This window comes from Anopheles stephensi, chromosome 2, assembly GCF_013141755.1.
Source record: "Anopheles stephensi strain Indian chromosome 2, UCI_ANSTEP_V1.0, whole genome shotgun sequence".
Taxonomy (NCBI): domain Eukaryota; kingdom Metazoa; phylum Arthropoda; class Insecta; order Diptera; family Culicidae; genus Anopheles; species Anopheles stephensi.
In genome coordinates, this window is record NC_050202.1 from 61,709,100 (window position 1) to 61,730,484 (window position 21,385).

Consider the following 21,385-nt stretch of genomic DNA (forward strand, 5'->3'; position numbering starts at 1 on the left):
TTGCCGTTTTTCGGAACCACCATCCCGCGAATTCCCGGCCCCAATTTTTTTTTTGTTCCAGTCCCGGTGCGACCGGATGCGATGAGATGCTTCAGTGCTACTTGGCGTGGTAGGGTGGTGTTCGCCATGACCACCGACATGACCCACCAAGGTTATGTTTATCGCCAACAGGTTCACGCTACCGAATTGGTATGCTTAGTCCGACCCATGATTACCGATTGGTTTTCGGTGTGTAATTTAACACAGCGATCGCCCTAAACCACTCGTCGCCACGGTACGATGGAGACGCCTGGTACCGGACGCAGCGCCGTTGCGAGAAACAACAAACTTAAAATCTGTGATAATGGTTCGCGAGTCCGAATGAATGGAGGAGGAGGGAGGGGGATCATTTTCGGGTGAGTTTACTCAGTCGAAATCAACATTAACTGGAACACAAAACTTGATTGATTAGTGTCCGGCGAAAGTTCAACAGTGCGCTTGCCGATCGTGGCGCGATTATTGATCGTCGCGAAACACGGTTCAGCAAAAGTTTCGCTTCCTGCCTGACTCAGCCAATTATTTTCTCAGTGAAGTGGTGGTAAAGTGAGGGCGGGATGGGTGTGAAGAAGGGGAGAAAAGTAAGGAAAATAAAGCGTGAAAGTTGTTGTCGGAAAATTGGAACTTATCAGATGAGGTCGAGTGGAGGATTTGATTTTACGATTGGGCAGTTAAGTGTGATGGAAAATTGTGAAAATGGAAAAAAGTATGTTACGGAAGTGTTTTGCAAACGTTTTTCTACGATTTTCAATAACAAACTTTATAAAATAAAATCTTTCTTACATGCATTTGCGCTCATTGCTCAACGCTCCCGCTCAACTGCACGATAGCAATACACACAGCCGTATGAGAATTTATGAACAAAACGGGTGATTAATGTCCGATTGTTTGTTTCTTCCTACCAACGAGCAAATTTGGCTTCCCGCTTTCCTTTCCGCTTCCCACTTCCGGTTCCGATACGCCCTGCTCGTTGCAGCATCGATCGAACACCAGCTGCATTTTATTCAACGATTCAATCGCAAGGATTAAGGATGGGAATCTTTCAATTCCATCGCTTTACCTTTTACCGCTAGCAAAACAATGGCACACGGTGGAATGATTTATCGTTGCTTCCGGTGGTGGTACCCTGTATCCGTATCCACCCGTTGGAATCGCCGATCGATCAGCACAGCCAAGTCAGTGAGTTGGAATGCTTTTCGCCCGTTTTCGAGCTGTTTTTTCGTGTGTGCAGAGCACCTTCTACTCTGCCATTGTTTTTGTCGATGCATGATAATGACAACAATAGCATCCGGGGCCGGGCTGAGAGAGCATAGGGGGGTGATTTTAGTGTCAGCATATCCGGATTTGGTGGGCATATCCGTAAACTACCGTACCGGAAACTGAACTCGCTCTTTTTTTCCTTCGCCAGTGCGTGTGTGTATGTGTGTGTGGGTTTTGTTTCGTATAGAGCTGATTGAGATTTGATGATAGGTTTGTTGGGGTCGAGTTTTACGCACTACATCGATCGAACACCATCATAATCAGAATGCTTACCAACCCAAAAAGCATCATTATTGCTCGTCATCATCATCATCGTTGTGATTGTTATTATTAGTGTGTACGAGATTCATAAATCGGTTCCCAGCCCACACCCGCCTTGCCCGTGTGCTGATCTATTATACAACAGGACGTCCGGACACGAAGGAAGAATTTCATGCATAATATTCTCCGGGAGAAAAAAAAGGGGAAAACACACACATAAACACAGACAGTTGACTGTAAGCGTTAAATAAACACGATGAAAGTCCACCACTCCGTCGCACAACAGTCTTCAGCACTTCCGGTAACACGGCTGGGCGGAGTAGCGGGATTAGGAGTAAGGTCAAAGGGAGAAGCTGGGTGCTTTCTTCCTGGAAACACACCCGGCCCCGGGAGTGCGTATAAAAAACTCTTGAGAAAACCCAAGTCGTTAAAGGATCCGTCGGTCCGTCTTGAGAAACCCGAAAAAATGCGGTTACGCTTGACTTAACCGATAGGTGTGTATGTGTGTGCGTTTTTTTTCTCTTCATTCCGACGGAAGTTAATCAATCAACCATACTTAACCGAAAAACCAGGAAAGAGGCATAGAGTACGTCACGGAGGTTAAATTTAGGTTTGCCGTAACATGGTGAAACACTTAAAACCGGAGCTTTCAGGATGATCAGCCCACGTTGAACCTTGAGACAAACGATTGCTCGAAAAAATCGTCAGTGACCGGACCGTGGTGGTGAGTGCGTTGAGCTTACGCGGAATTAACCTCAAAAAGGGACCTGGCCCGCAAAGCCACAAACGGCTTAACGTCGGCTCCACATCTCGGCTTTAATTGAAGGTGTTGTTAGGCCTGCAGTCCGCCACACAGTCCGGGTCGAAATTTGATAGTATCGAAGCCCTAGCCCACAACACGCCACCAAACGGAAGCTGGAGGCGAGGGCTGGACGGCCAGCGAACACTCCCTTGGATAATTATCGTTACCACAGGGGACGGACGGCACGAGACACGAGTGAACTTTCTCGTAGTACATACATTTCGAGCTGGTGACCATTACACCACTCGCAACGGGCGTTATTATGTCGACAAAGTTGTACGGCGTGTTGTGTCATTTAAACTGGCCAGCCACGAACCGTTCCACGCTCTGTGGACTGTTGCTCGTAATCCAATTGAAAAGGTCATTGGGCAAAGCTAGGTCATCGATACTTTTGCTGCCGATGGTGTGTGTTCTTGAGGAAGTCTTCTTGGGGAGGAGGAAAATGGGGAATTGTGGATTCGGCCAGAGTCAAAGGTGAACATTTGTCCGTTGTCGCGACGGACTTAGTGAGGTAACTTTGCTTGAGCATGTGCGGCGATAGGTGTCTTAATTGAGGGAAGGTTCAAAGGAAGATTAGCGCCCTAAAGGCAGTATGGTTTTCATTCTAATTTTATCCCTCACACATCATGAGTCTCATAGACTGACTTTTACTTCTATTGGTGAGTCCTGAACCTATTCTGAGGTATGTCATTCTAGTATCTTTGTTTTATATTCATGGAATGGGAACTCGTCAAGACGGGTCTCACAGTCCTCTTTCACACTGTTACACACCCAGCCAGAAAAGACGCAAGAAACAGTCTGCAAATTGATACAATTCACTTAGTGACATCGTCACCTCAGCTTGACGCTCGGGTGCAGCGAAAAATATGATCAATCATCCTTGGACACGCCGTAGGATGAACTCAGAACCCGGAGTTCCCGGTGTCGGTGTCTGTGTGTGTTATCTTAAAGTCACCGAACCTAACAAGATTCCACCCCCAGACTCAGAGATGCAAGCAAGGACGCAAAAAGTAACAGACAAAGACCTCGACAAAAAAACAAAACTCCCCCTCCGGCGAGCACGATATAGCACCAGATCGTATTAGCATAATGCGGGAATAAAACCTACCCTGAATCCCAAGAATAGTACACACACAAAAACACCCCCCCCCCCCCCCCCCCCCGGGTTTGACAGACAACTTACCGAGTGTAGATCGTGGCGTGACAGCTTCTCCAGATAGAGAACGTTCTTCACCGTGCCGTCCGGCAGCACGAGGTACGAATCGTCCAGCAGAGCATGCTCCCGCCACCAGGTTACCTTCGGGGCCGGTTGGCCCCCGCTCGAGATGCAGGTCAGATTAATGTCCGCATTCTCCCGGTACGGGCCGACCACGTTGTTCAGCACGGCTGCCCCGAGCTCGTCTAGGATGGTAAGCTTCGTCGGTGGAACTGTTGGCGAGAAACCAGCAAACGCGTTAGAATGGAAATTGTCACAAGCTGGCGAGTTTCGCCGAGAAAAGAAGATAACCTGCCGATAACGCCACCAACCAACGCACCTAGCGCCCCCGAAGGGATGCAATCGTGCGTGGCGCTAGTGACAGGATCTGTGTGTTTCGTTTTGCTTATTCTCTATTCTTTTAAGTGCATATCAAGCAGTAGGAGAAAGTGAGAGAACGGAAAACACAATTTCCGGTCCCGACCGTGTTGTTGATGATGGGACATGACCTCCAGCGTACGACCACTTACCGAGCACATCCAGATCGATCCGGCAGTTTTTCGTGGGCGATTTGTGGAAATCCACTCGGCATCTGAGGCGGTCCGTTGGTTGGTTGGTTGTGTGTTTGTTTTACCAATGACCGAGAATGGAAGAGAAGAAAGAAAAGAAGTTCGTTAGTGGACAACAACCTGAAGAAAAGTTCTAGGTGGGTTTTTTCCGTTGACTATTAGGACGGGTTTAAGTCTTCGATGAGGATGTCAAGTGTTTTTCTTGGACCATTTCAGTCGATATTAAGAGAGCTCAGCTAGCTGTATCAAGACTCTGAACAAACTTTTCAATACTCGTTTTCCCAACTTCAAACTACACATATTAAATTGCAAATAAAAACGCCATCAAAGCTTTGTTACGGATCGCTCCAAAAAAAAATCTCTGTGGGTCCCTTTTTTCCCCGTCCCATAATTCAACAGGGATTAGTCGCTCAATATGGTACCGGGGCGGATTATACATATAGCAAAGAAAGGAAAACATCAACCAACTCGATTCGTCCCACAAGAAACATCCCCTCACGGCTTTCCCGCTTGCCGATACTTTCAATATGTTCCGCTTTTACCGAGCGACCGGCGCAGTAATCTGGACCGGATGATCTTTTGCGTTGGGTGGTTTTTTGCTCCCTGATTCGCTGCGACACAAGGGTATTTGTAATTGATTTAAAATTTATAACACTTTTGTGCTTTGTTTTGGGGGGTTTTTTTGAACACCAAATTCTCACTTGCTGGTGCTTACTGGTGCTCATCGTAACCATTAACCCAGTAGGGGCAGTTATGTTTCTTTTTGCCTCGCTTTGTTGTTTCCTTCCGGTTCTTCGCAGTACTATTGCCAAAAAGTGATGTAATGTGTATCTTTTTTTTGTCGGTTTGCAAAAGTAAAGAAAAACACATCGTTCGTTCGTGATTGTGCCTTTCCGAAGGGCAAATAAAAAGCAAGACCATTTCATTTCGTTTTGCCTTTTTTCGGGCCGAACATCTTGCCAGCGCTGCAAGGGATATACCCTTTTTAGGTTGCCTGCTTTTAAAATGAGATGGCCCTTCGCTTGACCGGTAAGGCACTGGCTGGTCTTTGGGGCCGAATGGAAATGCACTTCCAAGTTTTCCCTTCCCATCACTGTTTCCTTGCTTCCCGGTAGCTTCAGAAGGATCAATTTAGGAGCGCTTCCTTTCGACTTTGGATGCTATCTGCTCGTGTTTGGTTTCGTGAAGGACTATTAAACACAGGACACAGGGACACAAGACAATAAAAACAAAAATTGCCATGCGAAAAAAGGCGAAAAGTTGAAGGCGATCCTTTCAACCCTTTCTTTGGTTTCTTCCCCCCACCAACCAAGCTAGAGGCTCAATGTTTTTGCATTTTATTGTGAAACTTTAGTCACTTTTTTTTCCTCGACCGTGTGTTGTTTTGCTTCTTTATACGTATTATCGAATATCTTCGATTCGCAATTTTGTATCAGTGTGTGTTTTTCCTTCTTTCCAAGGCTGACGGATACGGCGTGCTCCGTACACGTTTTCCGTTCATTCAAATGTCAACCGTGTTCCGAAGGCTGCTTGCTTTTTTTTCCTCCTTTCAAAGCTCCCCGGTTCCGTTCGTGCCGGTTGTCACAAAACTTTCGATTCGATTGCTAGCCTTTCTCGCAAAACGGGAAATTGGATTTGACTATTTGCATCCGGGAATTCGGGCGTTTGTCAAACACCGAGTTTAGAGGAAATGTCGCACAAGGACACTCTCGATTCGGACGGTCGAACCCCCGACTTTCGAAATCCAGTGCTGTGGGGCTCGAGAGAACAAAAAAAGGGTTTTAAAGCTTTTCGGGGCTATGGAGGACCGAGCAAGAGTAAAAAAAAGGACAGGAAATTCAACTCCGAAAAACATACACTTGACAACAACAAGTGTGTTTTGCTGGAAGATTTGTTGATAGCCTTCGGGAAGCGATATCGAGCACGAACTGAACGAAAGCAGACAATGAAATGTAGGAGGCAGACACACACAGACACTCACACAAAGGCTGACCCGATAAGTGGTCAAAGTGGTTGTTGAAAGGATTCGTTCCAGATGGTTAGGGTGGTTCACGGTATAACCAGAGCAGAGCGAAGCCGAAGATGATCGGTGGTTATTATGGTGAAATTGGGGTGTATGACTGTTTATTTATAGGATCAACATTTTGTGGCCGATTCTAGGGAAATTTTGTGGAAAATATTTAAAGGGCAATCTTTCTTTAAATTAGGAAGAAAAGATTGCCCAATCCCTGCCAAATCAATGTTAAGAGAACGAAGTCTTCATACTCACGCGGTACGAACAATACTGATTTGGGGGGTAAACACCCACCCCCAGTAAAGCAGATAAAAGTGCATAAGCAGTTTGTTATAATCATCAATTTGTATGAGAATAATTTCACTGGAATACGCACGCACTTCACTGCTTCAAACTTCCACTCAGCAACTCGAGGTACGACGCCAATCACGGTGTCCTTAACAACGAAACTCGGGGCGTACCGTGTTTAACAAGACTGCTAAAGTGATCGTGTCATGCAGAATTTGCCAGCGCCAAACAAAAATGGTCGGAACAAACTTTACAACCATCTTCTGACAGGTAATGTTCACGTGATCGTGCAACAAATTTCCCACACTCGAAATGGAGGCTTCCACACTGGGGTCGGGTGGGGACACAGCAGAACAACAGCAGCACCGAGCGCAGCGGAAAATAAATATCGAAAACGTATACCACACCCGCACACACACACACATTGATGGGATTTTTGAACCCAAACGCCACCGCTCCATCGCATATTGGATTTTGGTGGAGAGAAATTTCAATATTTCCCGGCGTAAAATCATCATTGCCGTGTATTGCGGATAGCATAACGTTCGGGCGTGAATGCGTAAACTCGTAAAATCTTATGAAACGCGCCACCACCATGCACATATTTGTACCCTCGCAGGAGTGGGGAATTTTCCACATCATCCAGGTGTGGAAAAATTCGTTTCGGAAAAATAATCAAGACACACCTTGTACATCGGAATACCTTTCGATAGGGGGGTTAAAGGTTAAAAGCGAAGCATCCACCTACTACATTATGTTTTGCAGCGCCTTTTGCAGCTCCTTTTGCAGCAGCGCGTTAGTTTGCCGGCATAGTTTAGTGTTATGGCACATCAAGCCGTACACCGGTGGTACGATGGGGTGGGAGGGGCGAAAAGAAAAAAAACCCGCCAGCAAACGCTTCATGAAGAACCAAAACAAAAGCGTGGCCCGGAATGGCATTGAAATGGCATATGGATTGCTGGAGGCAAGTGGGTCACAGCCCCACCCACCTGGATGGGGATGTGGGTGGTAATCGAAAGGGAAGCATTATCAAGAGGTCAAGATGGTTTCGGTTCGATTGCAATGTTCCGGGGCTTCCAATCGGTGGGTCAGTGTGTGTGATTGGAAGGGAGTTGCTTAAGCGTTCGGGTCAGCTGTAGCGCTACGGAACGGTCAAAGCCAAACAAACCACCCCCACCCCCCACCCCCTCGGAATCGTTTTGGCTGGGGGAGCAAATCGCATCAAAAATTTCTGATTTCGCTTCGGTAGTCGATTTTTCAGTGCCAAGTATGCGGAATCCAAGGAAGGGAAGGGAGGAAAAAAACTTTCAACATCGAGTGCCTTCCGGCAACAAAAAGGGTATTGGCTGAGTATTTGCTTGGCGAATTTTAGTAGCCAAAAAAAAAACAACAACTTTCAAGATGCGAAAAGAATGTTGCACATAAAGTGAAATGCTATCATAGCGCTGCCACGTTCTAAGGTGTCTTACCGTTCTTGCTTGCCGCTTTGCTTTTTGGTTTGGTCGTCCATTCCGGGATACCTCTTCCCTGCATTGCCTTTGCATTCTTCATTTGGTGTGCAAACATTCGCTAGGATGGTGAATATTTCAGCTCCCGGAAATGGTAAGTGGATTTGGGGAAGACAACGCAGAAATCCGCTACCTTTCTAGCAGGGCGCAGTAAGCAATGGCGCCGATTGCCACTTTTACCGCCAGTTAACGGTTACGATGCGTTGAACAGTAAAATAAAGAAGAAGAGGGAGGGGGGGGGGGGGCATCAGGTAGCAGGGAAGTCAAATCTGCCGGGACAGAAAACGCAAACCCGGAAGGATCGTTTCGGAGCAATTTGAACTTAATATTTGTACAAGTTAATCCTATTCGCCGATGTGCCGGTGCTGAATGCCATCCGAAACGAGCGATCGAGCAACAGAACGCCATCAGATATGGCCGCAGTAGCAGTCATTACGGTGTAAAATAAACAGTTTACCTTTTTGGAGCAATTTTACCGTACCACCCCCCGGAATGAGAAAGGATTCGGTATCAGATTTGGACCAGAGCGAAAGTGAATGGCAATGTTACGCTTTAAATAATTGTTGTTGCCCCATTTGTTTTACGGGCAAGGAAGCTTTGGCTTTGGTCTAATGGTATCTTTTTAAAGTTCAGTGCGATGCATTTGTTTAGCTACACTTGCAATAAATTTGAGATATAAAACCAATTCTCAGTGAATAATATTCGAATTTAAAATTGTAGCTCCTTCTTTATCCTTAGTGGCACGTTCACTTGGGCATTGAATTTACAGGATTTTGTATCACTTCTACGTCCATTTGCGTTAACGATGTCCCCATTCTCCAAAGGCTCTCAATGAGCTTACAATACCAGGCAGAAATACGGCAGGAACGCGGTTCAAATCCCATCCGGACCATACCCCCGTAGTTAGGGCGGACTATCCTACTATGTGGTATCGTTAAGTCTAGTAAGCTAGAAATGGCAGGCATGTCCTAAGGGTCGTTAGGCTAAGAAGAGAAAGAAAGAGAGAGAGAGAGAGAGAGAGAGATCTCCATAAGCTTCGTCTCGTGGATATCCAGCAGATAGGAAGCTAAGCATTGCAGAAAAATGCACCGCAAACCAATGCCGTTTCTCTTAAAAACAATTCTCTTTGCTGTCGCTGTCGCAGTCTCTGAGATTGGAACGTCTCTTCCTCTTTATTCTTCTTCCTTGGCACTACAACCTCGAGAGGTCTCTCGGCCTGCCATTTCTGGCTTTCTGAGACTTAATTTTACCCGTAGTAAAGTAGTCAGCCTTACGTACGGGAAGGCGGTCTGGATGGGATTTGAACCCCGGCCCTGCCCCGTGTGAAGACCAGCCACTGGACCGCCCCGGAACGCCTCTTGTTTCCTCTAATCACGTCAACAATAGCTGTTGCATTTTTTTCTGGTTCCATCCTTTACTCTAATGCATGTGACTTTGACAATCCATATCGCTTCGCACGATCGCAATCTTACGAATAGGTTGACCATCCAGTCAGCCATCATCCCGATTTGCCTCCTTTTCAGCATCGTCCATTTGTTTTGTTCTTCCCATGTCTAAAATCGCTGTCATATTCTTCAAAACTAGAAAATGAAAAGCAAAGAGCAGACTTAATGCAATTCAGATTAATGCCAATCATCGCTTCATATAACATTAGTTAGGAGTAATTCTTAGAGTTTATGTATTGATCGTTCAACAGATGCTCATCAAAATAGAATCTTGAAGAATTAACCCAGATACATATTCCTCAACTTCTAGTACTCTCCCGTAACAAGCTTTGGTTCAAAATTCAACCCATCTGCCTGGAGCATCATCACTTCAGGTCTGTTTGGAGTACAAATTTCACCTGATCAAAATCTGCTACCTTGGCAGGTTTTTTCTTTCTTCTTCCCTCTCTCATCATCGATTTGTACCTGATTGATATTATGGCTTATTTTATGGTTTTGATAAATTTCGTTTCGATTGCGCCAAAAAGGGCTACATTCTTTGCTGCAAAACGATTTCTCGCCGAGGGAATGATGATAATGCGGCTGCTGCTACCATATTCCTTTTTACGCTGCAGAAGCTGATACTCTCACGGCTGGGGGGATTGACGATCTTCTTTTTTTGCCTTCTTTCGCGGTGGCCTCAAGTTGTGCCGGCAAAAAGTACTCAATTCGCAACGCTCTCACGTGCCGAGTGTGCACTTTGTCAGGATTATGGACGTTGCGAGCCTGGCAACGACCGCCACCGCTAGATGGGTGTGCGAAATATTTGCCCCAGCAAGCTGAGCGCTTTGTATGTTTCTTGAGGGTTTTTTTTTGCTTTCTCCGGTCGTTACTCCTTTTCCGGACGCTAAAGAACCCCACTAAAGGGACAGCTGGAAGGATACGGAAGTTGGAGGGCAGGAGAAAAACTATCATACACACACACACATACCTGTACAGGCCGGCATCCTCCTGCTTGACGCCCTTGATCCGTAGGGCGGGTGGGCTGGTGTCGTAGTAGAAGTACGCCTTAGATTTGAGCACCGCCTCATCCGACCAGTGGATGGCTTGCTGCAGGCTCTTGCCCCGTGCATCGAAGCTGAAAGTAAAGGGAAAGCGGAAAAGAAAAATGGACACTTTGAGTGAAGCGAAATGAATTCCCAGCTGCGATGAAGATCTCGGTTGCTACCGAGCGGGTAGGCCGCAAAACCGAACGGACTTCCGAACGGGTGTACGTGTACGTGCGGACGCGAGTTGACTTCGATTTGCTTCACGAGTTCGTTCACGTGTTCCGAACGGCAAACAACTGGCTCGAGAGGAGGAAATAAGCTGTCGAAACGTGTTGAACTGCGAACGAGCGAACAGAACCACGTACTGCGTTTGACAGCGCACGGATATTGTTCGGGGGTTCTGCGGTTAAGAACCGTCCTGTGACGGCCGGGAGAGAGAGAGACAGAGAGAGACGCAGCTCGGTCCAATAAAATCCAAGTGTTGATCACTTACGTAAACAGCAGGAATTGATAGCGAAGGGTAATTTTCCGAGACGCTGCCAGCTAATGAAAGTGACACACTTGGCCAAACCGCGCCCGGGGTTCTCCGAAGCGGTTTGGGGGGATGTGGTCCATTAGGTATGGTGATGGGTTGCCGAGGTCCTGCTGGTGTGGTGCGTCGTAAAAGAATTGTGTGCTTTCTTTCCCTTTTGCGCGCTGACTTCCTTAGTTAGGCCTTCGCAAGTCCGATAAGATAAGCCATGGATAGGAAGGGTAACGAACTTGGGCAAAGTTCTTGGAGGAGTAGTTGCAGGATGGCCGTACACTGGGCGGATCTCGGAGTGGCAAGGAGAGGATCAACTACTTCATTGGTGAGATTTGTTCACCCAGACCCAGTGAAGTGAGACTCACAAAATTTGCGTCGTAGATTTGATACGTCAGTGACTGCTGTTTCCCAGGGAGACTTTGCTTCCGGCTAGGTAGAAGTGAATATTGTAATAAAAATTATATCTTATTGCCGGCTATCCCGAAGTCAAAGTCGTTTATGTGAGAGAGTCCTACTGATAGAGGTGAACTTCCCGTCACGATAAGTTACTGAAGTCTGGATTATCGTTGAATTAAGAGATCTTTTCGAGCGGGACTTCATTGCTCAAATAAAGGTGGCTTACTGGGGCAGTATAAGTTGCTAGGATAAATATAGAACACCAAGATTTAAAATCCCTCGATCGATCACCAACGGAGCTCGATCTTCAGTCACATGAATCTTACTTTCATGCTCTACCTCCAGCGCTCTACTTCCGTTCATTATACGACCCTCGAAAACCCTCATACGGGAGGAAACCCCACGATTGAAAACAATAATTTCCGGCCAATGTGCCGACATTGTTCCAGTAGCGCTGTAATGGCCATTGTTTACAACCGGGCACGTTAAACGCATGTATCGAGGCCTAGTTGTTGCTACTAGACGCTCGTTCTACTGCCATGTTTCGTGTTTCGTATGCGTATGCCATCAACTCTCTCTCTCGCCCACTGTTTGTCTTTCGTGGCGTGTATGTACACAGCCGTCCACGGCGGGTTCCACGGGATGTGTGTTGCAAAGCGGGGCAGGTCGCGGTGGTGATCGATTGATGAGGGAAGTTTACAAATATCATTCACCTGGCAGCATAAACATTCGAAGGGGTGGCTGTTGTTGGCCGAAGATAGTGAGCAGCTCGGTGACGGCATGATAAGAGGCGACGGGCAGCTAACGAGCTTAGCTCTGGAAGGAACAAGTACGAGTGCCGAGCATTGTTTGTGCCCGGACCGGTAGGCAGAGTCCGAGCTAGAAGGAGCTATTATATAATTTCCGTAATGAGATGATTTTAATTTAAGCTCTTAATGGACACTTCCAGCCGGGCCAGGGTAATTTACTAATGGAAATCAATCGATAAATCGTACACGGCCATAGAACCGGGCAGTGAGGGCCATTGTTTGAATGAGCACTTATGGAGCGTATGTCTGGTGATGAATGGTTCGTTTTACGGTTAGGCCTTATGACTTGGTCGGTGGGCAAATCCTTGTGTGTGAGAAACTCAAATGTTTGCTTCAGTGCTGTCTGCGTAGCGGAAGCAGCCTTTTCCAGTTCCCATGTGATGGACACTTTGAGCTGAAGCGAGTCTATAAAGTATTCCACCGATCGAGAGAATTAAATATGCGGGTGAGAAGGAAGGGTTCAACAGTCGCAGGATTATGGTCTAGAAGCAAAAAGAGGAGTGAATAAATAAATCCTTTTCAATCAGATCTAACGGAAGCTAACGCTCAGCAGGGTTTAAAAAAAACGACACAAACATCCATCAAAATTGATAGATTATGTTAAATAAAGAAAAACTCGTCTGGTCCAACTTGAAATTCTAGAGCATCGGGGGAGTCCTACTCGGCGAGGACACGTAACATTAAACCGTCAGCGTTTTTCAGTCGAGCTACCCAAAAATGATTTTGTTTAATCGGGCGACGGTTCATTCCGGATGACATCATCACACCTGGCGGCCTCGGGGGATGCGTTGGGACACAGCAAAAAGCATTAGAAAAATGTCAAAAGCCGGTAATCCGATTAAAACAGATGTCATACAGCCGGCCATCGAAACGCGCCAACGAGATGAGACACTGAAAACGAGGCCAACAAACAATGCCAAACCCCCCGATTGGGTTTGGCTTCCGATTCCGATAATGTGCTCCGGTGTTTATACATTCCTTTCCGTATGCACATCGTTCTAAGGGTGGGATTTTTTCTAATTTTTTTCCAAAGTTTTTTAATGCTCGTTTTGTACCCGTTTGCACTTTCAATCAGCATCGATCGCGACACACTCGGTGTTTGGTTGACGGGGTGTGGTCCGGACCGTATACGATGCCCCGGGAGCTGAGTTTGAGATCAGTGGGTTAATCCTCTCCCTCGGTATGGTGGAAGCGTGTGAAGGCAAACGAATTCATCAAATGCCACGTGTCGTACAGGGAGTGGTCGGGTGTTGCTTTTTGAAAAACGTCATCGAATCCATTAGCCATTCAAAAACTTGACTCTTTGAGCTGGCAGTAGCTAGGGAAGCTATTTCTGTGTGCGCGCGTTTGAACCGAACCTCGAAACTGTTTTGGGAAATCAAACCATTGTGCGTGGGGTATTGATGCTTTTAGCCTGAACTCGTTTCATCTATGGCAGAGGGGGGTTACTTGTAATTAAGTTTCACAAGCTAAAACTATCTCCACTAATCTCATCCGTCCTGATAAATAACTGCCCGATAATGAGAAACCATAGCCGCTGGGAACCGATTCCTGCTAAGGTGTAATAAGAATTTGCTGAAGTATGCAATTTTCCTACTCCATCTGTTCCTGCCACATCTCATCGTTACTGGCGGTAAGAGTTCCGGCCGATAGTGAAAGTGGGCGTACGATAAGAAGCCTTGGGCAAACTCATATTTCTAAATATATCACCTCATGCTTATAAAACGGCTCGGTCTTCAGGGAGAGATAGAGTGAGCTGATAACCTCCCGTGTATGTCTTGTGCGGGGTGAGTTGAGTGAGGATTTCTGCCGAAGAGTAGGAGTTGGGCAAGCGATGAAACGATCAAACGGAATATTCATCGGGCACAGTATTTGCCCTACACAAACAGAGGACCTTTCTTCGATGGGCCCGATACTTGTCGCTCGGGTCGATACGACTCTGTTTGATTTGGGACTTTTTATCACTTCTCCAGGCCGGCTTTTCTGGCCGGTGTTTACGTAGAAGCAACCGCGCTGGTTACGAGCCGACACATAGAACTCATAGATCAAATTGACTTCCTGAGACGGTACGGATAGATTAGAATATGACTTAGAATATGACACCTATTCGATTGACTCTTGGGCATGCATGGGATGGGTGTTTTCTAGGATAACGGATGGTTCTTCCTTCTTTGCACAGGTGGCATGAAGCGAAGGCCAAAAAGAAAGAAAAAAACACCACCGCCATTGGTACTCAGCACCGGTGGAGAAAAGTCGTTGAGCAAGATTTAATAAAATCCCTGCCATAAAATTGTAACGTTCGCGACGTGGTCACGTCCCCACCGTTGGGGATGCACCGGGGGCAGAAACATTGATTTTGATGTTGCAGGGTAGCCTGCATCATTAGCATTTAATGTCCGCGACAGTTTTATAGCCGAATTCGATCCACCCGAAACGATACGCCGGAGCGCAAAACGTCGCTGATTTATGGTCAGTTAAGCAGCTTAACGAGCAGCTCGCTGTCGCTACTGCCGGTGATCGTGCCGGTTCACCAATGGAAATGCCCAAGGTACATGCCACAGGGAAGTAATGAGCTTTTTTTCAGCATCACATTCAAAATGTCCAAATCGAGCAGACGATCGCGATGACGTATCAAGATGCCCTGCCAATCAAGCCCAGCTTTGTGGAGGCCTAAAGTGGATCAAAAACAGACCGGGCCTTATTTATTCACGGCCTCAAGATGTACCGAGATACTTCACTCAAATGGACACACAATTCGATGAGTAAGCGTGCGCGCGTATTGTGAAACGTGATGTGTAAGTGAATTATTTAAAATCAACTGTAATCTACATACTGACAAAATGTCAATAGCGTGGACGCAGGTATGGACGGATTTTGTTTGATTACGATAACGACCCACCGTGGTGAACCGTTGACCGTCGTTCGGTTCGTGTGTCCATGTCGGTGATGATTCTCCATCCCGTGCCGGAAAAGCCCGTTCCGGTGTTGGAATTTGGATTTGCGGCTTCCCTTGTCAAGCCGGGCAACAAACAACAGTCCGTGTCCGTGTACATAATATTCCGGACCTCGGCTTGAGTGCAGTCTCTCCGGACCTGCATTAGCATTCCGATGTTTATCGTTTTGTGATTGCTGCTTTAGCGACTTTCCGGGCAGAGATTACAGCCGATGGGTGAGTCTGTCAGGAGCCGGACAAGTCGCCAGGATCAAGGCTTGCTGCTTGTATCGATGGCTAGCGATGGTAGCTAAGCAACGCGCTCGCTGAAACTGCTTTAGCGAAATCAGAGACGCGCTGGTCCGACTGGGGGGTATGCAAACAGCACTGTCCCGAGAGTGCAAAACCAACGACTGATACTATCTTATGCCGGTTGTTCGCTTCCCACTTCTGTTCGTGCGCCGTTTTCTGTACAATCTGGTTCCGGCTTTAATTTGTTTACAGTGCTCTTGACAACTGTCACCGGTCGGCTGTCTGTCAGATGGGAACGACTTCTATTTGACGTTTGCTCTCAGTATCAATAGAGCGTTGTTTACATTGCAAGCGTCTTTCATACGGTGAGTGCGACTCGAAGTAAAAATCCTGTTTAAAATCTCTTTCAAGGGGGGTTTTGGGTTCTTCTGGGCCGATGATGAATTTCTTTGCCAACCAGCTGCGTTCTACAAGTGTTTGTCGCGGAAAGAAAAGCGTTTGTTTGCGAATCGTCTCAGCAAAGTGTATTAGCTTGCGAGTAAGTGGTAAGTAGCAAACTGTGGACAGGTGTGCCGGGAAACATTGTGCTGTTGCAGAAAAGACACTCTTGCACCTATTTACAACACATCAAAAGCTAGTAAAGTGGAGAAAAAGTGAACAGTGAAATGGGCAAACATCTGCCAACATTTGTTCCGTGCCAAGTAGCACTCTTCGCAGTGGATAACTTTGCACATCGAATGAAAGTGAAAGTACCTTATCTTGCAATGTTATTAGCTAGTTATGAAGAGCCACCACGTTCACGATCGTTCGAGCGCATTGCGCCAATTTTCAGCTCATTCGACAGTTTTGAAAAGATGATTCCACCATCAGGATGATTGTCCTGGCCATGGCAAGATGATGGGTGAACACAATGCATAATGCACAGCAAGCCACCCTGGGACTGGGAGTTGTGGAGCAGTGGCGTGGAAGATACTTACGAGTAAATTGGCTTCGTGTTGCCCTCCTTGTACCAGATGACCAAGTAGACCTTGTCCGTCATCATGGTCATGGTCGTTGGCAGCAAATCGCACGGCAAGGACACATCCAACCCGACGGCCGTTTGGACCTCTATCAGTGGACCTGCAATGGAGAGTCGAGAAAAAGGGCAACCGAGAAGGTAAGAACAATGGGGAAAAATATGACAATTTGTGTTAAATTTAGCATGCTAAAAGCATCGAACGGTTGGTACGGATAATGGTCCGCTTTATGCACCGTTTGAGTCATTGTTTTCGATGTGGCTTATGGATTTGTAATGCAACGTAGTGTTCATGTAGAGGACAAAAAGCGATGCTATTTCTGCTCGAGTGGAAAATGATGTTTTTCATATGTACGGTATAATTTCCCTCGTGCTCTATGCCTTATCCTAAGGCCATTGTAACCTGACTTCGGAATCAATTCACCCCGAGAAAGGAAAGTATTTTAATTGGGAATTCTCGTAATGGTTTTACAGCTACACTACACCGCAAGCGATTCGAAATGTAAAAATATTCATACCTAAGTCACTGACCTTTGCACAGAACAAATGTCAACCATGCTCAATACCTTCTTTTTATGGGACGGTTATATTTGAGGCTGAGGCTTACCAGCTGGCAAACGAAACCCTTAAGCGCTCACTAACGATTGACACACGGCAGCACACAGAAAAACAGCAATCATTAATTCCTTGCGGTCGGCAGCCGTTTGCCACCGTTTCATAAGTCAGCTTCTTGTCGGAGCTCCCATAATCCGTAGCTAATCCACACGAGACGCTTTGTGCCCGGTGTGTGGTTGGGATCCCCAGCCGTGCATGGAATGTCTTGTCGATCTGTGCGCCCTTTTGCGGGAAACCTGTAACCTGCGGGTGTGCTGTATCACTTTCCACTTCCGAGCATCAATCTGCTGCGTGGCGTACGGCGCACACATTTCTTCACACGCTGCTGACACACTTGCACGTCGGATTGCCTAGTGAATGGATCTTCATGGGGCGCGTTCTAAGCCGTGATTCCAATGATTCCTTCACGAGTGACAGCTTCCCACACCGGAAGGTGCACCGAAGCGCGTTTGCTTGCGCTGCCCGATTTCTATGAGGAAGCTGCCAAGATGGTCGTCTGCCTGCCCGGGATTCTACCCGGTTTGCTTCAGGGGTGCCAGCTTAGCCGTGGGAGACAATATGGCTGATGTTACCAGAACAAAAATGTAACACTGTTGGAGCGAAACACCTGAACGGAATGCTTTTTATGCTCTTTTATCGGTTTAGAGTGACGATGCGAGGAATGGTAGGTATGCAGAAAAACCATCTTCAAAATTGTTTTGCTTGACCTGCTTTTCGGGGGAAAAGTTACGTTCCAGTTGATTTGTTGGGTAACACACTCTCTTTTGCTATGCACCATCCAGCCGATGCAAGGTGTTCTAGCATTGCTTTGTTTGGAAAATCGTCATCGCAGAACCCTGCAAGGCTTTCGCAAGACATCGTAGATATTTGCATCGTTTTGCTGCTCATCTTAATAATGATCCATTAGTGCAATGATTTTTCACACGTTGTCGGAGCTATGATAGATAGCTCATATTTTGTAGATGTTGTGTCTAGAAGTTCCAATAAATCTTCCACACACAAGGAACCGATCTGATTACATGTCGGGGAATGCATTTTTATAGCTTGTCAGCAATTTGTTACCGACAGAAACTTTAAAAAACAAAACCCACGCACACACACACACACACTTCTGCCTGTCTCACAAATTTAGCAGGATTGCATTTGCCAGCATGTTTTGTTGATATTTCACTTGTGCGCTCGGGCCTGACCGTCCAGAACGATGCTGTCAGCGTGATTTGTCGTAAAGCGTGCCGCCGTGTAACGTAACGAGAAACTTTGTTTGCGCACGTCGTCACTTTGCGTGATGCTGGTGTACTAAAAGCAAAGTACACCCTAACGACACCCATCAACTAGGACATCATTTCGTTCGAGGCGGAGAAACGGGAAAGCAGAAGATCATGCACCGCTTGTTTCTGCTTTAAAGTAAGACAGTCTATTTTGTTGGCAGGTTGGTAGGTGGTTACCTCGAACATCGTTGCCACCGTGGATTGTCAAGAAACGATACCTCCGGTGCCGGTGGTTGAGATATCGAGAAGCTGGCCGATAGTTTGCTCTCCACTGACAGCAAATAAACTTGCCCGGTTTGCGTTAGGACAGCTGTGAGTGGTTCCAGCTAGGTTCGGTTCGGTTGTTCGGCTTTCCGCTTTTTCATCGAGAGCACCGTCGACTACAATGGCGCTGTTTCTGTTTCGTCCAAATGTTTTACGTCTTGGCGGAGCGTATGCTTCCCAGTGGCCGCTTTCTTCCATTTAATCGAGTTGCAAGTTTTTGTACCAAACTGTTGGCACGCTGTTTGTTTTCCCCATGAAAGACAGCTAGGATCGGGAGGAGGTGGTACACTTTGGCACAGGGTGAAGGACACTCCACACACACACACACCAAGTTGCTGCCCCTTTTTTTGCTCCAGATGTCTTAAGTAAGCCTTGGGAGATGGGTAAAAATCGATACATTGCAGGTGTATGGCAAGAAAAGAGGGGGAGTACCAAGTGAAAACTGAAACCGGCACCTATAATGCTTGCACACTGAAGAAACAGACAAAAAAAAAAGTGGCTGGCGGCCCTATTTTGGCCCGTGCCCGACATTACGCTTGACGTAACGCGTGCGGCACCCGAGACAGGGCGAGCATTGAAAAGACACCCTGGGAAGAATTCGCTTCCATTCCAGTTCGATGGGCACTCTTAACGGTTCGTTCGTGTGTCATGGGGTGTGTCGGGTGCTGGGGACCACGAACTTGAAGAGTGTTTCTCGCCGGGGGAGATAAATTACGTCATATTTCATCGCCTTGCCACCAGGGCCACCGTCCGCCTTTTTTTTGGGGTAGCAGTAGTCGCGATAGGAATGTTAGTTTGAGAGAGAACGATGGAAACACGGAAAGTCAAAGCATAAATATTGAAGATTTCCCTCGGGAAAATGGAGGGAGAGCACCGTGAGTTGGCGAGTTTTGTTTTGGTTGGAGAAGGTACGCGAGACGAAAATGTAAGTGGCAAACAAATGAACTGAACTGCCGACGTGTGGTGTATGGAGCTAAGGTGCTGATGGGCAGGGAAAGGTGTTCGATGAAGAAATTTTCCGTGGCGGAAATGGACCATCGAGAGAGAGAGACGTGCTCCACGTGAATATCGGTGGCAGGCGTGCTTCCCAATGCCGGAAGTGCACGCGTAAACGATGGATCCAGCCATCGTTTGGAATGGAGGACCATGCCTGAAGCATACGCAAGTTTTATCGGACCGGGTTGGTGGGAGTGGAGAAGGAGAAAAACTTTTGGCCACCAGAGCGCTTTCAACGCTTGGACGTGAAGGTTTTCACGGTTAATTGAAATATTTCCTTTCCACCCGGCCATCCGGGAAATTGGCTAGGCCCATCGGCTATGGCGGCCTTTTTTTGTTAATCACACGTATCTGAAACGTGTCGAGAACTACCCTTGTGGTGGGTAAGAAGAGTGTGGTTTTTGGCCTCACCATTAGCGTGCGTAGTGCGATGGTGACGATTTATTGATTTAAGGCAGTTTAATGGTACAGACAAACCGATCATTTCTATAGGGGGCATTAGAATAGCGAAGGGAACCGCGCTATTCGTTTAAGGCTTTTCTTCAATTCTGTTCTATTTTGAACCTAACAAAGTTTTGTTGGAGCAAAATTCTACGCCAGCTTGAAGAAGGAGATAGCATCGTGAGCACCGTGACTTGAAGCGAATGTTAATTTCAATCCAGTTTCATCCAATTAATCATTGACCCCTGGCGTGATGTCAGCGCAGCGATAGGGAATTGCTTCCGTCCGTGGTATACCAGCAGCTTCCGGTTGAGGTTTCAGCGGCCAGATCTAACCGCCGATCGTTAATAACGCAAAGTAGAAAGTTTTGTCTGGCGCTGGCTCGGGAAACTAAGGAAACAAGAGCGTTACGATCTATTTGTCATCCGGGACAGTTTGATGAACGATTCGTGTTGTTGAAGGGTAGGCAACGTTTGCTTCATCTTACGTGACAATTTAGAACGACCACAATGGTGATTTCAGTGAAAGTTTTTATTACGCATCTGATAACTTAGAACAAAAATTGAAGTTACGTGGGTTAGAGCTTTTGAGGTAGACTTCTCTCGACTTGGTATCGAATCACGCCCTGTGATCTTTTCGTACGCAGGACTCATTATCGGGCATTACAAGCGCTTCGCAGGTTTGGCCTGCTGGAACTATCCTCGATACCGCTCAAGGTTCAATGCCTTCGACTGCTAATCCAATATCCCGACCGTCCTGGCAGACGTTTCATCTTATAGAAGATGGACCCCCATGAGTCCACCATACGAGTCATAGATGGCTCTCTCTAGCGCGTGTTTGAAAAGAAGACAGGTAAGTCTATCTTCCTGGAGCAGGACCTTTGGTAGTAGCAAAGGGCCCTAAGAGTTTTCCTCTCACATTCTAGCTAAGGGTGATCGAGGCTGTAGGGTCAAAGAAAAAGACCCTTGAATGTATCAACAACCTAATTTATTAAAATGTCCTTGCAGTATTATTTTCCTTCTTCGCACGACACTACCAAATTAGCTGTGTTTAAAACTAATTGCACGCGCTTCAAACGACCGCATAGCGTGAAAACTTCAACCGAAGCAAATATTTCATTCATCCTCATTCGATACGGACCCCCACAGTACGACGCCGGCGCCGGTAGTTATCTCGATTAATTACTCTAATTTCCATTCGATTGGCGTCGTGGACTGCAGCGGAAAACGGGCAGCAGGAAGCAGTTTGCCTGCATTATTAATGGCACCATCGCGCCAATAAAGCGTAGCACACCTGGGCCCTGAACCTGGGTTTTGATCAACGATTTTTCCAACCCAGTTGATTTGAACGTTTTATCCGCGAGCTCGGGGTGGTGGCCGATCGGGTGATGGGTCACTTAATTAAGGAAAATATGATTGTGGACCGGTGAACCTCTCCAATTAGGTACGAGTGGATCGACACACAT

At 46.8% G+C, this 21,385-nt stretch overlaps 1 protein-coding gene across 3 annotated transcripts in view; it reads right to left on the reverse strand.

Moving 5' to 3' along the window:
* LOC118506593 (nephrin-like) overlaps positions 1–21,385 on the reverse strand; it is a 99,996-nt gene that overhangs the window by 20,223 nt on the left and 58,388 nt on the right. For all 3 annotated transcript variants that reach the window (XM_036043954.1, XM_036043953.1, XM_036043955.1), the window contains exons 3-6: positions 16,299–16,440; positions 10,349–10,495; positions 4,085–4,146; positions 3,543–3,787 (exon numbers count right to left, since the gene is read on the reverse strand). In XM_036043954.1, coding sequence (XP_035899847.1) covers positions 3,543–3,787; positions 4,085–4,146; positions 10,349–10,495; positions 16,299–16,440 — 596 coding nt within the window. The remainder of the gene's footprint in view (positions 1–3,542; positions 3,788–4,084; positions 4,147–10,348; positions 10,496–16,298; positions 16,441–21,385) is intronic.